Source organism: Merops nubicus, unplaced genomic scaffold (assembly GCF_000691845.1).
Source record: "Merops nubicus isolate BGI_N331 unplaced genomic scaffold, ASM69184v1 scaffold5777, whole genome shotgun sequence".
Taxonomy (NCBI): domain Eukaryota; kingdom Metazoa; phylum Chordata; class Aves; order Coraciiformes; family Meropidae; genus Merops; species Merops nubicus.
In genome coordinates, this window is record NW_008619501.1 from 40,095 (window position 1) to 58,250 (window position 18,156).

Here is an 18,156-nt window from a genome sequence, read left to right on the forward strand (position 1 = left end):
AAGCTACTGCTGTCAGATTAGGTTTTGCCTGTTTAGCAAGCTGAACTTGCTCAGTGACACATCCCACAAGCAGCAGACTGAGCACAAGGGAAGGCACAGGCATATCCCTTCCTAGGAAGCTGCCAGCTGTCAGTCACACCTTCAGCAGGCTGCACAGCCAGTCCAGTTGCTCCAGCCAAACCAAACCACTCAGAATAGGGGTGAGGATGAGGAAACCCTGTGCTCTGACTTGCAATCCTCTAGACATGTTGGGCCCTTATCTGTCACGCACCCCAAATGTTGATTTTCCTGTAATACGTAAGCTGCTATTTAGAAATTAAATATTCTGAAAACTCAGTTTCCGCACACCTCAAATTAGTTGTGTATTTCAAACGGTACATCTCAGTTGCTTACCTGAGAAACTATAATACCATGTCCCATTTATTTAAATAAGGGTGTGGCAAACAAAAAAAACTAGTCACTCACAGCACAAGGATTAACTCAAGAAGAAGTTAATTCATAGAAAAAGGTCATAACTAGTAAACTTAATCCTAGCATCTTCTAGCCTGAATTCACAATCTCAACACTTCTTTAAAATGTGTTATTTCACAGGAGACATTGGCTCCTTTCAATGGCCCTATCACATGGCAGCACTAATACTGCCCTATTATATAAGGCTTTAAAAAAAAAAAAAAAAAAAAGCACCTTTTGTAACCACTTAGGAGTGCTTTCCACTAGCCAATTACCTAATTAATACATCACTCAGTTATTCGTTCTCATTTCTTTACACAGTGGTTTCTCCAACAGTACTAAGTTCAGCAATTTTCAGGTTTATAGAAGTGTTAGAAAGATGCCTCGAGTTTTAGATTAGGGAAGAGAAATGATATTTAAAGTTACTTTAATTCTGCAGTCAGCAGGCCTCATGAAACTCAATCCTTTACAGAAGGGCTTTATGTTAGTGAGCAGGTACTGTGAAGCAGATGACTGCCCACAATTCTGATCCCACCGCTTAGATGGTGCCTTTCTCTGCTCTGACTAGTGGCCCTCCCTACATTCAATGGGTCTTCTGGAAAAGATTAATAGTCAAATTGACTAACAAATTCATTTTCCACAGAATATTCATGCTAAACAGACATCAGGCTACAGGTGGCATAAGTTCACAGCACATTACCAAATCTATTGTGTTGTCCAGATAGGGTAAGAGGGTCTTTAGCAGTTTAGAACAGCTGAAACACTAAATTTCAGGGTCACTCTAATCCATTACTAACTGATTTGTTCCACAGCTAGAAAGCTCACCAGTTAATTGCAATGTTTTTATTCAGGCTGAGCCTCCATTCACACATTTTTTTCTGAGGGTTTGGGTTTTGTCTTTTCTTTTTATTTCCTGCTTTGAGGAACAGGCTATGTGAGCTTTGTTTTCTGCTTTGGATTCACACTATGGTAATACTTCTAAGCAGTGCATAAATAACAGCACAGTATGATGCTGTCCATGATTTATTTAATTTTTCTTCAATGGTCACCCAAAATCAGTAATAGGGTACCCAAGTGTAACAAGGAATAGACTGTTTCTATAGCATTTTATATAGCATTACTGCTAAGACTGTTTTTAACACATTTAATAGTAACAGTTGTTGTGGTTTGAGGCTTGGAATGGGGTCATGACCTTCCAGCAACTGGGAGGACCCCGGGTGGGTGTGAAACCATTGTATTCCCTCCCCTTCCCACACACACTCTGATAAGAGGCAGGGAGTGGTTTCTAATTTCACTCCTGCCCTGGAGCTCGGAGAGGGAGGTTGTCCTTTCACTCCGTGGGACCCTGGAACCATTTCTGAGGGTTTTGTATATTTTATTTTTTGTATTTTTCCCCTAATCTTTGTATATATTATTTTCCTTACCTCCCTTTTTCGTTTTCTGTTCCTTGTTAAACAATATACTTCATTTTTTTTTCCAAAGTCTCTCTCTCTCTCTCTCAGGGAGGGAGAGGCGAGTACATAGTTCTGTTCCGTGTGGGTCCTGCCCTAACCCCTTTTTACACGGAACCAGGACACAGTCTAGCCTTATACTTTATCTCCAATTGGTTATTTTAACTAAGCTATTCAAACAGAAAGTTTACTTGAAAACTAATAATTTCATCTTACAGAGATTGCACAATTATGTATTTATGTATCTTTTTTAATAGTCTTACTTCCTCCTCCTGAAATAGTTCTGCTCTTTCCATATTTACTCAGTTGCAACAATTACAAAAAATAATTATTTGTAAAGAAATACCCAGACAACAGCTCAAGACAAATAGAAAGTAACAGGCAAAATACTAATGAAAATTCCTGTAACTTCTACTTTAAAAATAAACGAAAATGTTGTTGTAGACAATACAGAAAACTTCCCCAATTTTTCAGAGTACAGAACTGACAATAAATATGAAGTAATGAACTTGAAGTCAAGTTCCTGGAAGAAATCAGAAGTACTAGCTCAAATGATTTCAGCACAGCAAATTTCCATGTATTTGACTGAAACCTTGTGCACAGCCTGTAATTATATTGTTTTATTGCAGCAGTTGTCTCAAATCCTTGCCACAGTTATATGGGATTTGATACACCCAAGTTACCACCTAGATAACTCAAAGTGTGACCACTGCTCTAAACTTTCTTTATGACCAACTTCACCCAACAACTCTATTGATTATAATAATGGCAGAATGAGGGGTAACCAACTTGTGAGGGTTATTCTGAAGGCCAGACTAAAATGCAGTAATGGTCATGCCAGTTAAAGAGCATATAGCTGAGTGTCAGCTTGCAGCTGGCATTAACTGGCCCTTTCCTGAAGTACAGAGATGATGGATCTCTCGATCTTCAGGATCAGTATCCTCCTTTACTTTTCAGGTGACGTCAATCCAGTGATTAAAAAAATAAATCAGTAAGCCAGTGAGTTGCTCCCTTCAGCAGTACTATTTTACTGCTTCATAGGAATTAGAACATTGGAACCCATGAATACTCCTCTGTTAGCTTTCACAGAGAGCTCTGGTCCTTCAGACTCTGTCCTTAAGGTCACGGTTCGGAATTCTTTATTCATTTTCTACACTTCATGAGCTGAAAAGCACAAACTTTTTCAGTCATTTAAAATACTATACAGTACCATCAGCTCTTTGTAAAGTTGCATGTACCACGCATTTAAAATAAAAACCTTGTGAACACATTTATTAGGAAAAAGTAATTTTAAGCAGAACATTTCTGTAAAGGAGTAGTGAAAAAATATTTCTGATCACTTTCTAAACTTGAAAATAGAGTGCAATAAACCCCTTGCCCACTGTATAAACACAGAAGAAAGTGAAAGCTATTTATAATTTTAAGTCAAGTATCACAATATTTACATTGCATACATGTATACTGGTTTTAAAAGACAGTACATAAACAGGCATTCTTCAAGATCAGATTCCATTAGCACTCCTACAACTGCTGTTTAGTACACATCATCATCCTTCCAAAAAGACAAATGAATTTGGTTTTATATGAACTTTTGGAATCTCAAAGATTTTGCTAAAATGTACAAAAATGTTCACCAAAGCAATGTATGGGTTTTTTTTAAAACCTCATTAAATAATGCTTCTGCTGACATTTTCATGTGCAACTTTCGAGTGAACCTGAGTTCATAAAGTGAACAAGAAGTACAATTCTCAATCACAGCTCCAATGCAAGCCACCGTAACATAAAAAAATTTAAGACTTAAGAGTTAATTATGCAAAATTTCGAGTTCTGCTATTTCAACACAGTTCCCCAAAAAGAAGTGTGGATAGATCTAACCATTTCCCTCAGCTAAACATACTAATGAGGAGACAAATATGATATATAAATAATGGACAGATTAAAAAGAAAAAAAACAGTGTCATTGCAGCATGAAGCCCCAGGATCAAAGTAAATCCTTGATGGGTTAATGAAGACTGGAGACATCTGAAGTAATTTTTAAACAGATTCCAGTACATTATCAGAAGAATGTAAAAAGTAATTTATAAAATTATCTGCTTCTACTCTTCACACGACGCGTTCCGAACTTGTTTTGTTGAAATGTCCATTATACACAGTTTATAGATTTCATAACTTATCTGGCCACACAAAAATCAAACTACAGTTTTACAGCTTGAATTAATATACTTCCAAATAACAGAAATCACTGTAAGACGCTAAGGCTGGGAAGAAAAGGTCATTATGTGCGTGCCTTTCCTATACCTTACAATGTTTTCATCCATCTTAGAAAATAAGACAGTATTGTGCATGAATTGAGGAGAAAAATAATTACATGGTCTGCTCACATCTTAGAGAGATAACTAGAAGAAAGTTGGCTTCCTTCACTCTAAATGTTGCCTACTCTTCAGGAGAGCACAAGCATAAGCCCTTTGTTCAAAATGCATTTCCAACAGATAACAACCATCTACTGCCAGCTGACAGATGCCAGTCTCCCACTTCCTGACCTGGTCACTTTCTTTGTCCCCTCCTCTCCCTTCTCAAATTGGCACACATTAATTTAGGTTAATACAGCTTGTTAACTAGTGATTTATTATTTTTTTTTATCCCATTGAAATATACTGTCACAATAGCTGACCAAAATCTAACTTTTCCTGTTCCCATTGTAACTCTCTAACATGGAATAACACATTTCCCCCCATCTCCCAAAAAGGAAACTCAGTAAAACCACCCCAAATACATGTAACCCTGTAATGTTCTAAAATTATGTAAATTGTCTCCTTTTATTAATAAGGAAGAGGAAGGTAAACCAAAACAACTAGTTTCCTAACTAAATAGCTTTGAAGGAGGTCCTTCACAGGGCATTAAAAGTAATGCAGTAAGAATTAATTGCATCACTGTTACTTGACACTACTTGCCATTAATATTCTCCATGTTACAACGGTATGCTGCCAGCAAAACTAAGACATCTAAGTATTTGCTACTACATTTTAGTCTTTGCACTGTATTATGACTTAAGAATTCATTCAGATGTGTCACAAACTTCACCACTTTCAAACAGAAAAAAAAAGATGTCAAAACCACTGAAAAGTCCCAATCCTTCCCAAAAAAACCCAGCACTGATATTTCAAGTAACTAAAGCTTACGTGGACAGTTTCACGACTTTGCTTCCCAGTTCTCAGTCAGCACCATTCTACTCCTGGAATGATAACTCATGGTCAAAAAATTCTGGTCTGTTTCACATGCCTGCATCTTTATGTAAGAAAACTAACCACAGGAAAAAGCTCATTAGTGGTGGAAAGAACAGTACATCAAGGCTCTATGTTCCATATTTTGTGCCTAAAAAACAAGTTGGGGGACCCTGCGTTTAGCATCAGAAGATGCAAGAAGCATTATCTCTGTAGCATACCAAAAAGCCAAGGTCATCCCACTCAGCTAATTCAAGAACAGTTACTGAACTTTTGCCTAAAGCCTGTAGGCACACAAGAGTTTAAGCTGTTCCAAGTCAGTGCTGCTAGTCTCATCTTGAAGCCCTAAAGTACTTGTAATCCAGTTCAAGTTTCTCAAAAGCAACAGGAAGTTTCCAGGTTTAGGTTTCAGCTGACTTAGTCATCTAAATCACCAGTAATTGTCAGAAGGAAGAGACAAAATATGCCTAGACAAGACTGTGTGAGTTGTACTGAACAGCAAGTGTTTGCTAAAATTGTCCTAAGTGCAACCCTGAGGTACCTAAAGGAGTTAAATTTCCTGAGGAGCAGCAGCATTCAGAGGCTGACTGATTTTTAAAACTTCAGCAATACAGACAGTTCCTTCCTATACCACCAATACAGCCTTCAGAAGAGAGTAAAAATACTAATTTAAGAACACAAATGATACCTTCAGGAGAAGCTCAACATGAGCTCTCAAATATCCCTAGCACAGAAATAGTTATAGATTTAGATCCAGTGCATAAAATGTTGACTTGCCCATAGTGAGAACGCTGAAGAGCTGATTAGAATACCAGTAGTTGGGTGTGGCAATTATTAGCCAATAAAAAAAAAATCACTATGATGAACCACCTAACAATTTATATTTTGAAGACAGGTTCAAAAGAAAAAACTTTATCACAAAAAAACTTACTAATATTGATTTTGTATATTTTCACACCAATTAGGTATTGTAACAGTGTGTACTGATATGAAGCCTGTCAAGAAGCACATAAAGCAAATTCACCATTTAGTGAAAGGGGGAGTGTTAAGTTTTGTGTTAAGATTCTTGTTCAACCTGAGCCTCCTCAGATAATAGGTGATTTGCAAAAACTTGCTACAATATTTACAAGTAGAACATTTACTTGCCTCTACCTCCAAAACTGCTGGATCGTGGTTGTCTCTGCTCTTAAAGGAGACCTGAAAAGCAAAAAAAGATTGGGCTTGTGCCCTATTCTGCTATTTTAAGATGTTTAAGAGTGGTGGGAAGAGTTGGAATTAGGGCTTTTATTTTATCCTGTGATGGACACAATTTATTCCTTGTTTACACTTGAGACTGAAATTCCGAGAAGCCGCAAGACAAGCTATTTAAGAGAAAACAATACAAGCATCAACAGAACCTAAGTCACAGAAGAAGGAACAAAACAGTTTTCTTCTCCTTACCCCCACTGCCTTCAAGTTCTCCTTTGAGTGACAAATAACACAAAATTCCTTTGCAGATTCAAGCATTCTTGCACTACTGTTAGTAGTGATTTGTACAGTTTTATGAACTAACTTTATACATGCTAGAGCAAACCCAAAAAAACTCAAAAAACCTTCAAGTCCTTTTCAGGGTCTCTTTATGTTTCAAAATAGCAAAATTAGTAGAAAAACAATTTTTAGAAGTTCTTTGCAAATGGGAAACAGTGAAGAATAAAAGAGCTAGTTATCTATAGAAGGAAGACAAATGCTTCTTTCTCTTCTGCTACGAACATGGCTGTAAGACAGTTGAAGTGTATGCTCTACTGATGCAGTTACCAGAACATAAGAAGCTGCTGCTATGTTTTTTTCTGAAATAATTAAATAAATAAATGAAAAATTAATTTTATTTACAAGTGTGATGATAATTAAAAAAATTTCTAATTCATGCAAGATACAAATGAGCAAAGAGGATAGTTTATTTTAACTAATACCCATTACCACTGGGGCAACCATAATAGCTCATTAATATTAAGTGACATGGGACAGTACCATGTGATCCATTCAAAAAATGGTCTAAAGCCCCTTTTCTACCCCTTCCACCCACACTATCTAAAACTATCTAAATACTATATATGATAGAGGAACATCCATTTTTTTTTGTAAATGGGGAAATCAAAAATGTTGTTCATGAAAACCATTCAAACATCAAGAAAAAACAGGATGTCTATAAATAAAAATATATCCAAAGTACATTAAAGTACATACTCAAAACACTATTATGAGAAATTATGTTATCTTTAAATTATATATAAAGATAAACTCCACTCAACCAGTACAGGGTTGTAGTCAATGTTTTAAGTCAAATCACTGAAACAGCTGAAGTTCCTCCTCATTGCATACATGGAATGTCATCTTGCTGATATGCTAAATCAGCATTTGATGGCCTCAACACCTTCCTCTAACAAAGGAGTATTTTATTTTGATAGCAACACTTAGGGATATCTGTTGACGCAAGGTGCAGTTTAATAAGTATTACTTTCAGGGACAGCACTGGCTTAAGCACCTTACTCAGATGATGGGAATTCTGCACAAAAGTAGACAAAAGACCTGGGCATCTTTACACTCTGTCTATGCCTCAACTTACTTCTCTCTGTATTTTCAACAATTACATTACTTCTTCAGCTGCAGCAAGCAGCAGGCACAGATTTGAGCAGTACTGGCACTGAACTAAGTGGTGCTAAAGCAGTGGAAGTCAAAGGTGAGTTATTTCAGTTTGGTTTTTTGTTGGTTTAGGGTTTTCGGTGTGGGGTTTTTTTTTGAGGGGTGGTGTGTTTAGTGTTTTTCCCCTCCCCCCCAACAACACATGAAATATAAATAGAGAATGCATTTATTTTCAATATTTAAGAAAAAAATTAAAAAAGTAAGAGCATTAAGTTTAGTTCAGAAGAGTAACTTGAAGGTCTATAAAAGCATAAGATTCCAGGATCATGAACAGGATTCTTGTTTCAAAGCTATGAAGGGGAAAAAAAAAAAAGAATAAAATACTGTTTTCTCCTTTCTGTTGTAGAAGAACCCTCAATCAAAAACTTCTTCCTTTACTGGGTGAAATTAATGGTGAAATAGAATACTAGGAGTTAAAGAAAAACATTTTAATGCAGACACTCATATCCTGCATGATGGAACGTGGAGTTTAACTTTGCAAGTTACATTTCCTTAACAACCAGCTATCACTGAAAAGAGTGGTCCTGACTCTACTACTTCCTCTGAGCTGCCCCTGTTGCTTAAGACAATTGTGCAGGGTCTAATTTAGAAAACTCAGACTCAATTGATTCCTGAGGATACACACAAAACCATGGGAACAGATGTCCTAAGGCTTTTAATAAGAACAGACCATTTGATCAGTCCAAACATAGTGCCATACCACCCCCAGAAAGCCTTCAATAATTTATGATGGCAAGATGATTTTGTCCTTTGAGGACTAATATGATTAACTTATAAAGCTCAGGCATTACTCTCCTTAAGAGCATGCGAGCGTCTCCAATCCTGCATAATTTGATGAAAATTTAAGTAAAGATCCTTTGAATTACATTCTGATTTAAGGACATTTGTGGTTATTTCAAGATCTATGACACCACCATTTAAAAAAAAAAAATTTATTGTGTGGAATTGATTTTGAGATTAACAAACATACCAATGACACAAAAATATCAATTTTTTTAGTAATGTTTTAAATACCCTTTTTCGTAGGCAGCATCTCTTACCCATGCAACTATTTATCTTGATATCCCCACCTATGCAACTGTTTTATACAAAGTATTAAATCTCATTTAAATGTTATGCAACATAAGTGACTAGAAGACTTTTGGAAATAACCAAGAGTTAAATTCAAGCATTTCAGCTACTAGCTTCAGTGCTGTTCTCCACAGTAACACACCGTAATCTGAATAATTTACCTTCTGCTGTAATTTACAAACAATGCCTAGACCATACACTCACAAAGTTCTTGATGCAAAACCATATGGTCTCACAGGAAAATGCACGTTCACTACATGCTCAGAAGAGTCAGAAAAAGTTATCAGAAAAAGTTGCTGATAAGATTTTTTTTTTGTCTGTTAGTAAAGCATGTTTTAACTACTGAACAAACTACAGTACTATCCAACAACAGTAAAAACTGTTTTCAGTGCGAGCCACGCTCAACCAAGTGTACGCAGTATAACCTCCACATCCTCCCTGTTCCACCTTACACTGCAAGCAGGGTTATTAAGATGTATCCCACTTTTCTGAGTAGAGCATCACATTCTTGAAATGGAGATAACCAAGTCTGAAACCAACTGCAATAAAATTTTAGCGACTAAACTGACTTCATACACAATATACAACTATTAAACACACCAGTACTTAAGCTCCACAAGCCCAGAAAGGGTTATGCTGCAGATGCAGCGTATGCAAAGTAAAAAGTAAGCATAGATGTCTTCTATGAAAACTTTAAATCAACAGGATAAAATACACAGACAAATCAACAGATGACCAAAGAATTTTTAAAAAAGCTGTCACGCTTGAGACATGAGGTATCTCAAAGGGAGATCTGAAATGTTTTTATCTGGATACACAGAAAGCTGTTAGAACAGTTTATATCACATAATATAACATGCAGGATAGCTTGCCTATTAGAGTTTTATATCACTGCCCCATCTTAGGCTGGAGGCGTTATTCCAATTCTTTACTCTGAAGATACCAACAAATCAACCCTTAAATCTAGTAATCAAATAGTACATAAAAATGCCACATATCAAAGATTCAAAACACAGGCATGTGAACAGTTTTCCCTAATATACCTAAGTATATGTATACATACATACCCACGTACATGAAAAATAGTTCACCCTGTAGACATTTCACGGAGTCCAAAGAGTAGCAGAATTAACTCTGAATAAGCAAGTAACATCTAAAATTCCAAGCACAGAAATAAGCAGTACACAGCTCTATACTGAGCTTTAAATGCTTCCTTTGCATAAGTGAATAACTTTTTTTTTTGTGCATGTGTGCTATGTAGACAACCACACACAGTCCTCTTAGCCAGGTCATCCAGGATACTGAAATCCATGTATTCTGCAAGTTCTGTATGTCATAATATTCAACCCCACCTATAACCACTGTAACTGCTGGTATGAAGACAGAGCAAACAGACTGGAATTCCAATCAGTGGTAAAATAGCTAGTTGGATGTGTATGAAAAATATTCCTCTCAGTTACAGAAAGCAAGAAACTGTCCATCATCACAGAATATAGATTTCTAAAAATCACAGATAAACCAGAATTTCTCATTTCATTTAGGAAAAAACCCACCTTCTGCTGCTGTTGTCACTATTTTGTGGTGACTTAACACCTTGGTCTCATTTTCCTCCTGATTTCTCAAGTCCTGATCCTGTGCATCTCAAACTTGCCTTTTAGAGATATCATACCTCACGTCCTTTGTTCTCTTAAAAAATCCCTGAAGACAATGTCTCGTTTGCCACACAAGTGAACATACTTTACCCCTTAAACTAACAAAAAACCTCCAAAACCCCTGCTAAGTGCATCTAACCTAAGACCAGTAACAAGACACACAACAAAAGCCTAGTACTCCAAACATTAAAACTTGTTGCTGAATACTCTTCTTCAATTCAGTATTAATGAGGAATTGACTACTACAGAGCTGCTCTATCCACAGTACGACCAAAGCAATAGAACTTAACATTAAAAATTGTATCCTTTAAAACATGAATTCTCTGAGATGAAAGGTAGCTAAACCATACTGTATTTCCAAATTGTAGCATGATCCTCACTAATGAACTATTTTCATTTTAGCAAATACAAATATATGTATGAATTCCACAATGCACAAAGTCAGATATGGTGGGAAAAAAACCTTAAATTCAACCTGATAACAGAATTATTACATTTCAGTAATATAGCCATACAACATATATATAGGAAAAATTAAAGTTTTTGTGATTCATAGAAAATTTGAATATATTAAATGTTCCATTATACTATATTGAAATCTTATTCAGTACATCTTACTGTTATCCCTCTTTTTGTACTTAAGCTTAACTCCAAGTCATTTTTTTCTTTTTTTTTTTTTTCCAATTTCAGTGAGTTTGACCAGAAGGAAGCATCAGTATGATCTAATCTGGCCTCCACTATATCATAATCCAGTACTTTTCAACAGAAAAAGAACTGCTCTGACTGTAATAATTACAAATTGGTTTAGAGCATGTCCAAGGTCAGCATAACTTAACTCTGCTAATGCATGGAAGTTTGTTTCTAAATGCATTCTTGACATTTTCTTGAAGACATTTTTGAATCATTTAAAATCCAATTAAAAAAAAAAAAAAAGTTAGCTTTTAGACACAGACATTCCAAGGGCTAAACAGTAAAATTGTCCCTCCTTACTTTCACAGTAAATTTTCAATTTTTTACCCCTTACCAAATCACATTCTCTTCTCAACTGTCCGGATGACTAAGAAGGAGAGGAGGGATGAAGAGCATCAGTACCACCATTATATATGTACCACTACTATCTATGTAGTTGTGTTCAGAATCATTTTAGTAGAAAGAATACTTCAAATACAAGATGCATGCAAGTGCACTGTTACGTAGCTAAAAAGTGCAAGTACAAATATGAGACGTGCTCTATTGGCCCCCATCATGAACAAAAACATTGTTCACATTTTCGGTGCTTTGGTAGCTGATCCTAGATAGGCAGGATCTGAACCTGATGGAAATTACAATTAATTGTGTACATCAGCAATAAAAACAAGTTTTGTGACATGCTTTCAACAGTACTTATTTCATCAGGGAGAAGAAAGCATGTTTAGCGGGTGTATACATGTATTTCAAATAACAAGTACCATCAACTCAGATTATAGGGGGAGACAAGGGGTCTGAATTTTTCTCATGTGTTACATAAAACCTGTCAACAGGATCCTTAACAGTGTTCTTCTGGAGGATTACTTGGAAAGCTGAAAGTCAACTCTCAGTTTCTAGATTTTTTCATTTCCTAAACGTGTTTGGAAACAGAATTTTAAGGTTTTTTTCCAAAGGTTACCAAGGCAGTAAGTTTTTGCTATTTGAAGAAGGATATGCCTTACCACAACATTTTTGTCCAACTTAAAAATGAAATTCAGGAAAAACTGTTGATGGTGTGAGTGCAGAAAATTACCTGATTTGTTTATTCTAGATGGCATTTTTCAAATGGGGAAAAAAAGTTAGACTAGAAAAGAGAATTTCCATTTAGTCTTAAACTTAGGGACCTCAATTTAGGGTATAGATACACTGAAAATCCCCCCCAAAGTGGCTGCAAGTCCTAGAAGGATAATAAAGAACAAAGGGAAAGCCCAACCATGCAAAAAGGGTCTAGGAAACACAACTGCTAAAGGAGAAAGTTCCTTTACTTTTCCACATTTTAACACTGCAAATAACCTCAACATAGACATTTTCTTACCTGCAAAAATATCTGCACATAGAGATCATGTGACAATACAGTAAATTAACACCTATTCAAAATAGCACATCACAATATTATTTTAAAATTGTGTATGGAAATAGGAAATTTGAATCAAAGAGAACTCATTAAATCATTCCTTTAAAATCTACCCGAAACACTTTAAAAAGAAAATGCTGAAAAAATCACTAGTAAATAATTTTAAAGTGACTAAAGTTTGCGAAACATAATCAGAACAATTTCAAAAGAACAGGAAAACCTGAGAGTCTCATTATCTTTGATTTAAAAAACAAAGAGTACAAGATGTCCATTTAAGGCTATTCGTTCAGCAAGAACATAGTCCTCTGCTTTACCTGAATTTTGGATTTCATACCAAATACATGAAAGTTTAAAGAAGTCTCAAACTAGCTTCAGTATCAGAAAAAAATATGCAACTGCAGAGTCTGAGTAGCAGGACTCACCTATGAAGTGAAATGACTATTCATGCACATGTCTGACCATAGGAAACTCTAATCACTGCAGAAACTAATCCTAGATGGATAAACTAACGAAGTTACACTAATAGTGCACTGTAGCACTGCTATGCCATGAAATAATTCTACTAATCTGAATGCATCTCAAATTCACATTCCACTTTCTTTTTACTGCAAAAGAGAGAAAATTGGAAAAACAGTTAAAGAAATGGACTGAGATCATTCCACTTCAAAAAGTCAGATCATAAAACACCTTATCAAGTTCTTATTTAATGCTTATCACTGTTTATTTTGTATGAAGGGCAACTGTATGGTGAGTAGGAGCAAATTTACATTTATTGACTTTATGAATTATCTGAACTGTAACCAATAGTTGTGAAAATTTATTGCTAATTATATGCAATTAAATAATTCCATTAAATTTATCACTTAATATGCCTATAAAAACATTTACTTCAAAATAAAAGCAGACTACTTCAAAAACATGCCATTCATGAGCAATGCTTTCTACAGTTTTCATTTTGTAAACCATGATACATTCACACAACTAAAACTTTTTCTAATCCAATTCTTTCACTGCAGCATGGGTGCACCCTCTGAGATTGACAAATTCCACCACCAAATAAAAGCTAGCTTTCTGCTCTTTACCAAGGATACTGCTTAGGTTTTCAACAAAATAAGAAAATCTTTCAAATTCTCCACACCTTACAAAGCCTTTTAAGTTAATGATTTTTTTGTTTAATTCTAAGGTTTAATCTAAGATTAATCATTGCTTCTAATCATTCAGTATGCACAATATGCCTTCGAAACAGACTTTATTAATTGTGTCTAATTACTGCAAGCAACCAATCTTACTTTCTGCTTGTGACCTCTATTCACCCAACAGTTGAAGCTCTGAAGTTCTAGTTGAATTACCATGCATTGCCATATCCACTGAGATCTTCAAAAGAATTTTGTCCACATGCTTTAAAGCTGTTACAGTAATTACTCCTTTTCATTTGCTGCTTCTCATTTTTGGCCAAATTAGTATAACATCAAACATTCAGCTTGCACTCCAGAATAAAGCTTTACAAATTTGTTGTACACAGACCTTCTAAACTTTTTAAGTAAAGCAACCAAGTCATGCCTTAGTTTCTTTGGATGGATGAATGAAATTAAAAAAAAGTGTTACTGTAACAATTCTATACTCTTTATTATTGTCTACTGATGTATTTTGTCCATTTTCAGTTTTAGATTATTCTTCAGCATTGCTACCTGAAGTAAACAAAGATCCACACAGATTACCAAATCTTTTTTCTACATTAACTTACTCTTGCTTGTTATTTCTGTTTAGATGTGAAAAAAAAAAAAAAATATAGCTGATATGTAGAGAATACTAAGACTGAAGGGTTCCCACTCAAAATACTGCATTCAGTTTTGTCACATAGTAAAGCTAAGAGGAAAGTATTAAGCCAATTACAAAATCTTGCAAAATCATATCTGAGGACATTTTTAATAAAATAATATTAATAGAATACAAGAAAACTGACTATGTTAGAAAATACGTTTCCAAGGACTTGAAATAGAAACACTCAGGCAATAAATTTAATTTCAACCTTTCCTCTTTTTCTGACATGTATTACTAGTGCCGTTAAAAAAAAAAACAAACCCACAACACAACCAAACCCCCACAACCACAAAACAGTGAAATAAGGACTCATGCTTCACACAAAGGAATGACATGGAAGAGGTTAGGGCAAGCATCTTCCTAATTTACAGCTTCTACGTTACAATTAAGGATTTATTTTTAACTTCTACTATTAGCCACTATTAGTAAAATACAAGATTTGAGTCATAACAAATTTTAAGAAACCTCCCAAGCATCAAAACCCACCACACCAAAAAGGTAAAAAAAAAAAAAAATCCAACTCTTTTTTCTTTACTGTCACTAGGTTCATGGGGAAAAAAAAAAAACCCCCACCACACAAAGCTGCCTCCAAACAGCTGAAAAAGTCCTGTTAATTTCCTTCACCTCACGTCTTCTCCACCAGATAAACCAGAGAATTATCACTGTTTAATACAAGTTTTAATTGAGTACTGTCACTGGTGGGAAGAAAAGTGCGGAACCACTACTTTCCATATCAAACAAAGCAGGTAATTAACAGCTATTCTGGCACAATCCCTTATCATCAAAATACACAACACTGTTAAGTTCTCTCAATGCCAATGCTTTGCTTCAACAAAGGCAAGCTGATGTTTCAGGGTCACATTCACTCCTTTAATACACAGGCATAAATTTACTGCTCAGTCAGACACCTATAATTAAACACAAGAAGAAGATAATTCTAATATTCAGACAGGCTTGCATATGAGTGGGATATTTCCCCCTGTAAAATGATTGCCTTTCATTTTTTGGTTTCAAGTAGCTACAGTTCACTTAGTTTTGATTACATAGCAATTAGATATGCAAATATAAGAGATCTAAAAAAATGCTTTTTCAAATGTCAGATTGTAAGCAATCAAGATTATTCTTTTCTCCTGTACACACAAGCTATTCATTAAATAGCTATTGTCTTAAAAAAAATTCCAACAGATTGCATTTATCAGTTTTAGAAGCAAATATGGGAGTGCACATTACCCGGAACACAGCTCATCAGGGAATGAAAACGATCTTACAATTAATTTAATACATACATGATCGTGGTTAACTAAGTTAGAACTAAATACCATGTTCTTTGGGCACTTTTCCCACTACTGTTATTATCAATACCTAAGCTCACTACATCTTCCAATTAAGAAAACCTCATTAGTCTATTTAATGATACAGCCTTGGTAATACGGTTCAACTAGAAATGCAGAATTCTCGATTATCTATTTTTTTCATTGCATATTGAAAACACATTTAAATAAAAGTCACTATGAAACCAAGCAGTTAGTACAATTTGGGTAAGAAGAGCCATTTTGACCCCCTTGTTTTTTGAGGGCACACAGACATGTTCTATTAGAAGCGGGGACTTAAAATTTCACACACCGAGACCAGAAATATGAGCTCGGGTCTTTGTGATGCATCTCATGGGGCCTCTAGAAGCAGCCCACAGCTTCCAAGATCCACTGGAATACAGGTTCAAAGAGTGGGAAAGGATATTTGGCAGCAGGTCTGAAGAGATGGGAGAAGCAGAATGTCTGTAATATTAGCTGGACTAGTCTATAGAACAGTTACCCACAACTGTAGCCTGCCACCGACAGTTTGAAAGCTTGCTCTTGCAAAAGTAAAGCAGCAAGAACAAATTAGGATGGAAGTAGGTTTTGGTCGTTTTTTTCTCTAAATGGTCACAAAATCACCTCCAAGCTAACCAGGGGGTGGGGTGTGTGCGGGGGGAATATCCCTACAAAAGCAAGCCTGTTTTCAGTGACTCAGCTGCGAGGAAATACACACTAACAAAGGCAGCTGAAACAGTTCTTTCTTAAGGCTCAGCTTTTAAGCCCAATAACTGAGGTAAATAAAATGCTTTTCTAGCTGATTCCATGATTGTCAACCAGCCTTCAGGATGTCTCTTGCAGGAGCACAGAATGTTTTTCAAGGTCAGGAGATTCAGAGGTCTGTTTAAAAACCTGCAAAAAAAATCAGTTTAACTCTGAAACCTAGCTGTAGGCCCTTAAATGTTCTGAAAACTCAGATCCAAAGAAAATACTTTTACAAGAACTGACACTTACGAGATAGCAGATAAGTGTGTGTGACAAATTATTTGACATTTTGAGGGTTCCAAATTTGCTTCGTTTTTTTTTCCTTTAAATGTTCAATCTGATTTTATCTTTCCCTCCTCTTGCAATAAAAAAAGTCTTATTTAACCAGCTAGTCAGGCAAAACTCATTTACTGTCACCTTGCTGTTGTTGCCCATGCAACGTTTATCTCTCTTCTGTTGCTTCTTCCCTAAGGGTCACTATAAATAACTGTTGGAGCAGCAAATGCAACCTACGTATTTGAACTCCTACCCACTACAGCCTGACATAAAGAATGATACTGCTGACAGGGGAATCCAACTATTCCTTCCCAGTGGTGTCCCTGCAAATGCTCCCTCATCTATTATGTGGTTGGTTCTCCAAGGAAGACACTGGAAAAGTCCTTTATCTACTACTGTGAAAGGTCAGGATCCGAGGAGCATACTCAAAATGCCAGATTATTGCCAGTTTCTGCATCTGGCATGATTGGTGGTACAGCATTACCTAGTCAAATTTACTGTACTCGATACCCCAACTTGCAAAGCCAGCCAGTTGAAAATGGGTTTAATAGGGACACCAGAAATATGCCAAACATGACTAATTTTCAACTGTTACATTTTATTCTACCTGGTAGATTCTTTTACTATAAGTCATGAAGCACGTATTCAATTAGACTGCAAATAAAAGGTCTGAAGCTTGCAGTAACCAAATAAAATCAGACTTCCTTAAGAGAACTGAAACACATAATCAATAGGATATGTGTTTTTCCCTTCAAAACATTTGTTTCTTCAGGTTTATATAGACAAGACAGCAAATTCAAAGTATCTGATTTTTCTTAAAAATGGAGAGGTGGGTTTTCTTGAGGAAAGGTTACTTTTACTGCCAAATTATCTATTCCGAAAGGCAGCTTTCAAGCTAAATTGAACTTACAATTTAAAAGGCTGGATACTGGAAAATTCAACTAGTCAGGCTAAAAAAAAAGAAAGGAACAATAACCAGAACAGTTTTGGAATACACTTGTCTCCTCACCACATATTGACTAATTTCCAGGTTAGCTGCAATATTTCAAACCACATTAGTAACTACAAAATTTATCACTTGTTTTGGTTTGTAACAATGCTTATCTTAAGACCATTTCTGATTAATGCTGTTGTGAGTCAGTGTGATTTAAGAGATTCGAGTTCTAAGTCTTTTTGTCAGACAGATAATTGAATCAATTCCAGTGTTTTGTCAACTTGAAACCTGAAGGATTGTTTCTAAGCCACCTCAAACACTGCTTGGTCATTTGAAGTTCCCTTACTAGGATGGAGAGTGAATACAACCTATATTATGAACACAAAACAACCTATACTCTTCCATATTACAACTCATTCCAAATCTTAAATGTTGTTACCTACTAGCTTTTATTTCTTCAAGTT

General features: G+C 35.7%; 1 protein-coding gene across 1 annotated transcript in view; it reads right to left on the bottom strand.

Moving 5' to 3' along the window:
• Positions 1-18,156, bottom strand: part of LOC103776300 (protein quaking-like) — a gene marked incomplete at its 3' end in the record, with an annotated part of 67,778 nt that overhangs the window by 13,067 nt on the left and 36,555 nt on the right. The window contains exon 3 of the mRNA XM_008943805.1: positions 6,269-6,319. Coding sequence (XP_008942053.1) covers positions 6,269-6,319 — 51 coding nt within the window. The remainder of the gene's footprint in view (positions 1-6,268; positions 6,320-18,156) is intronic.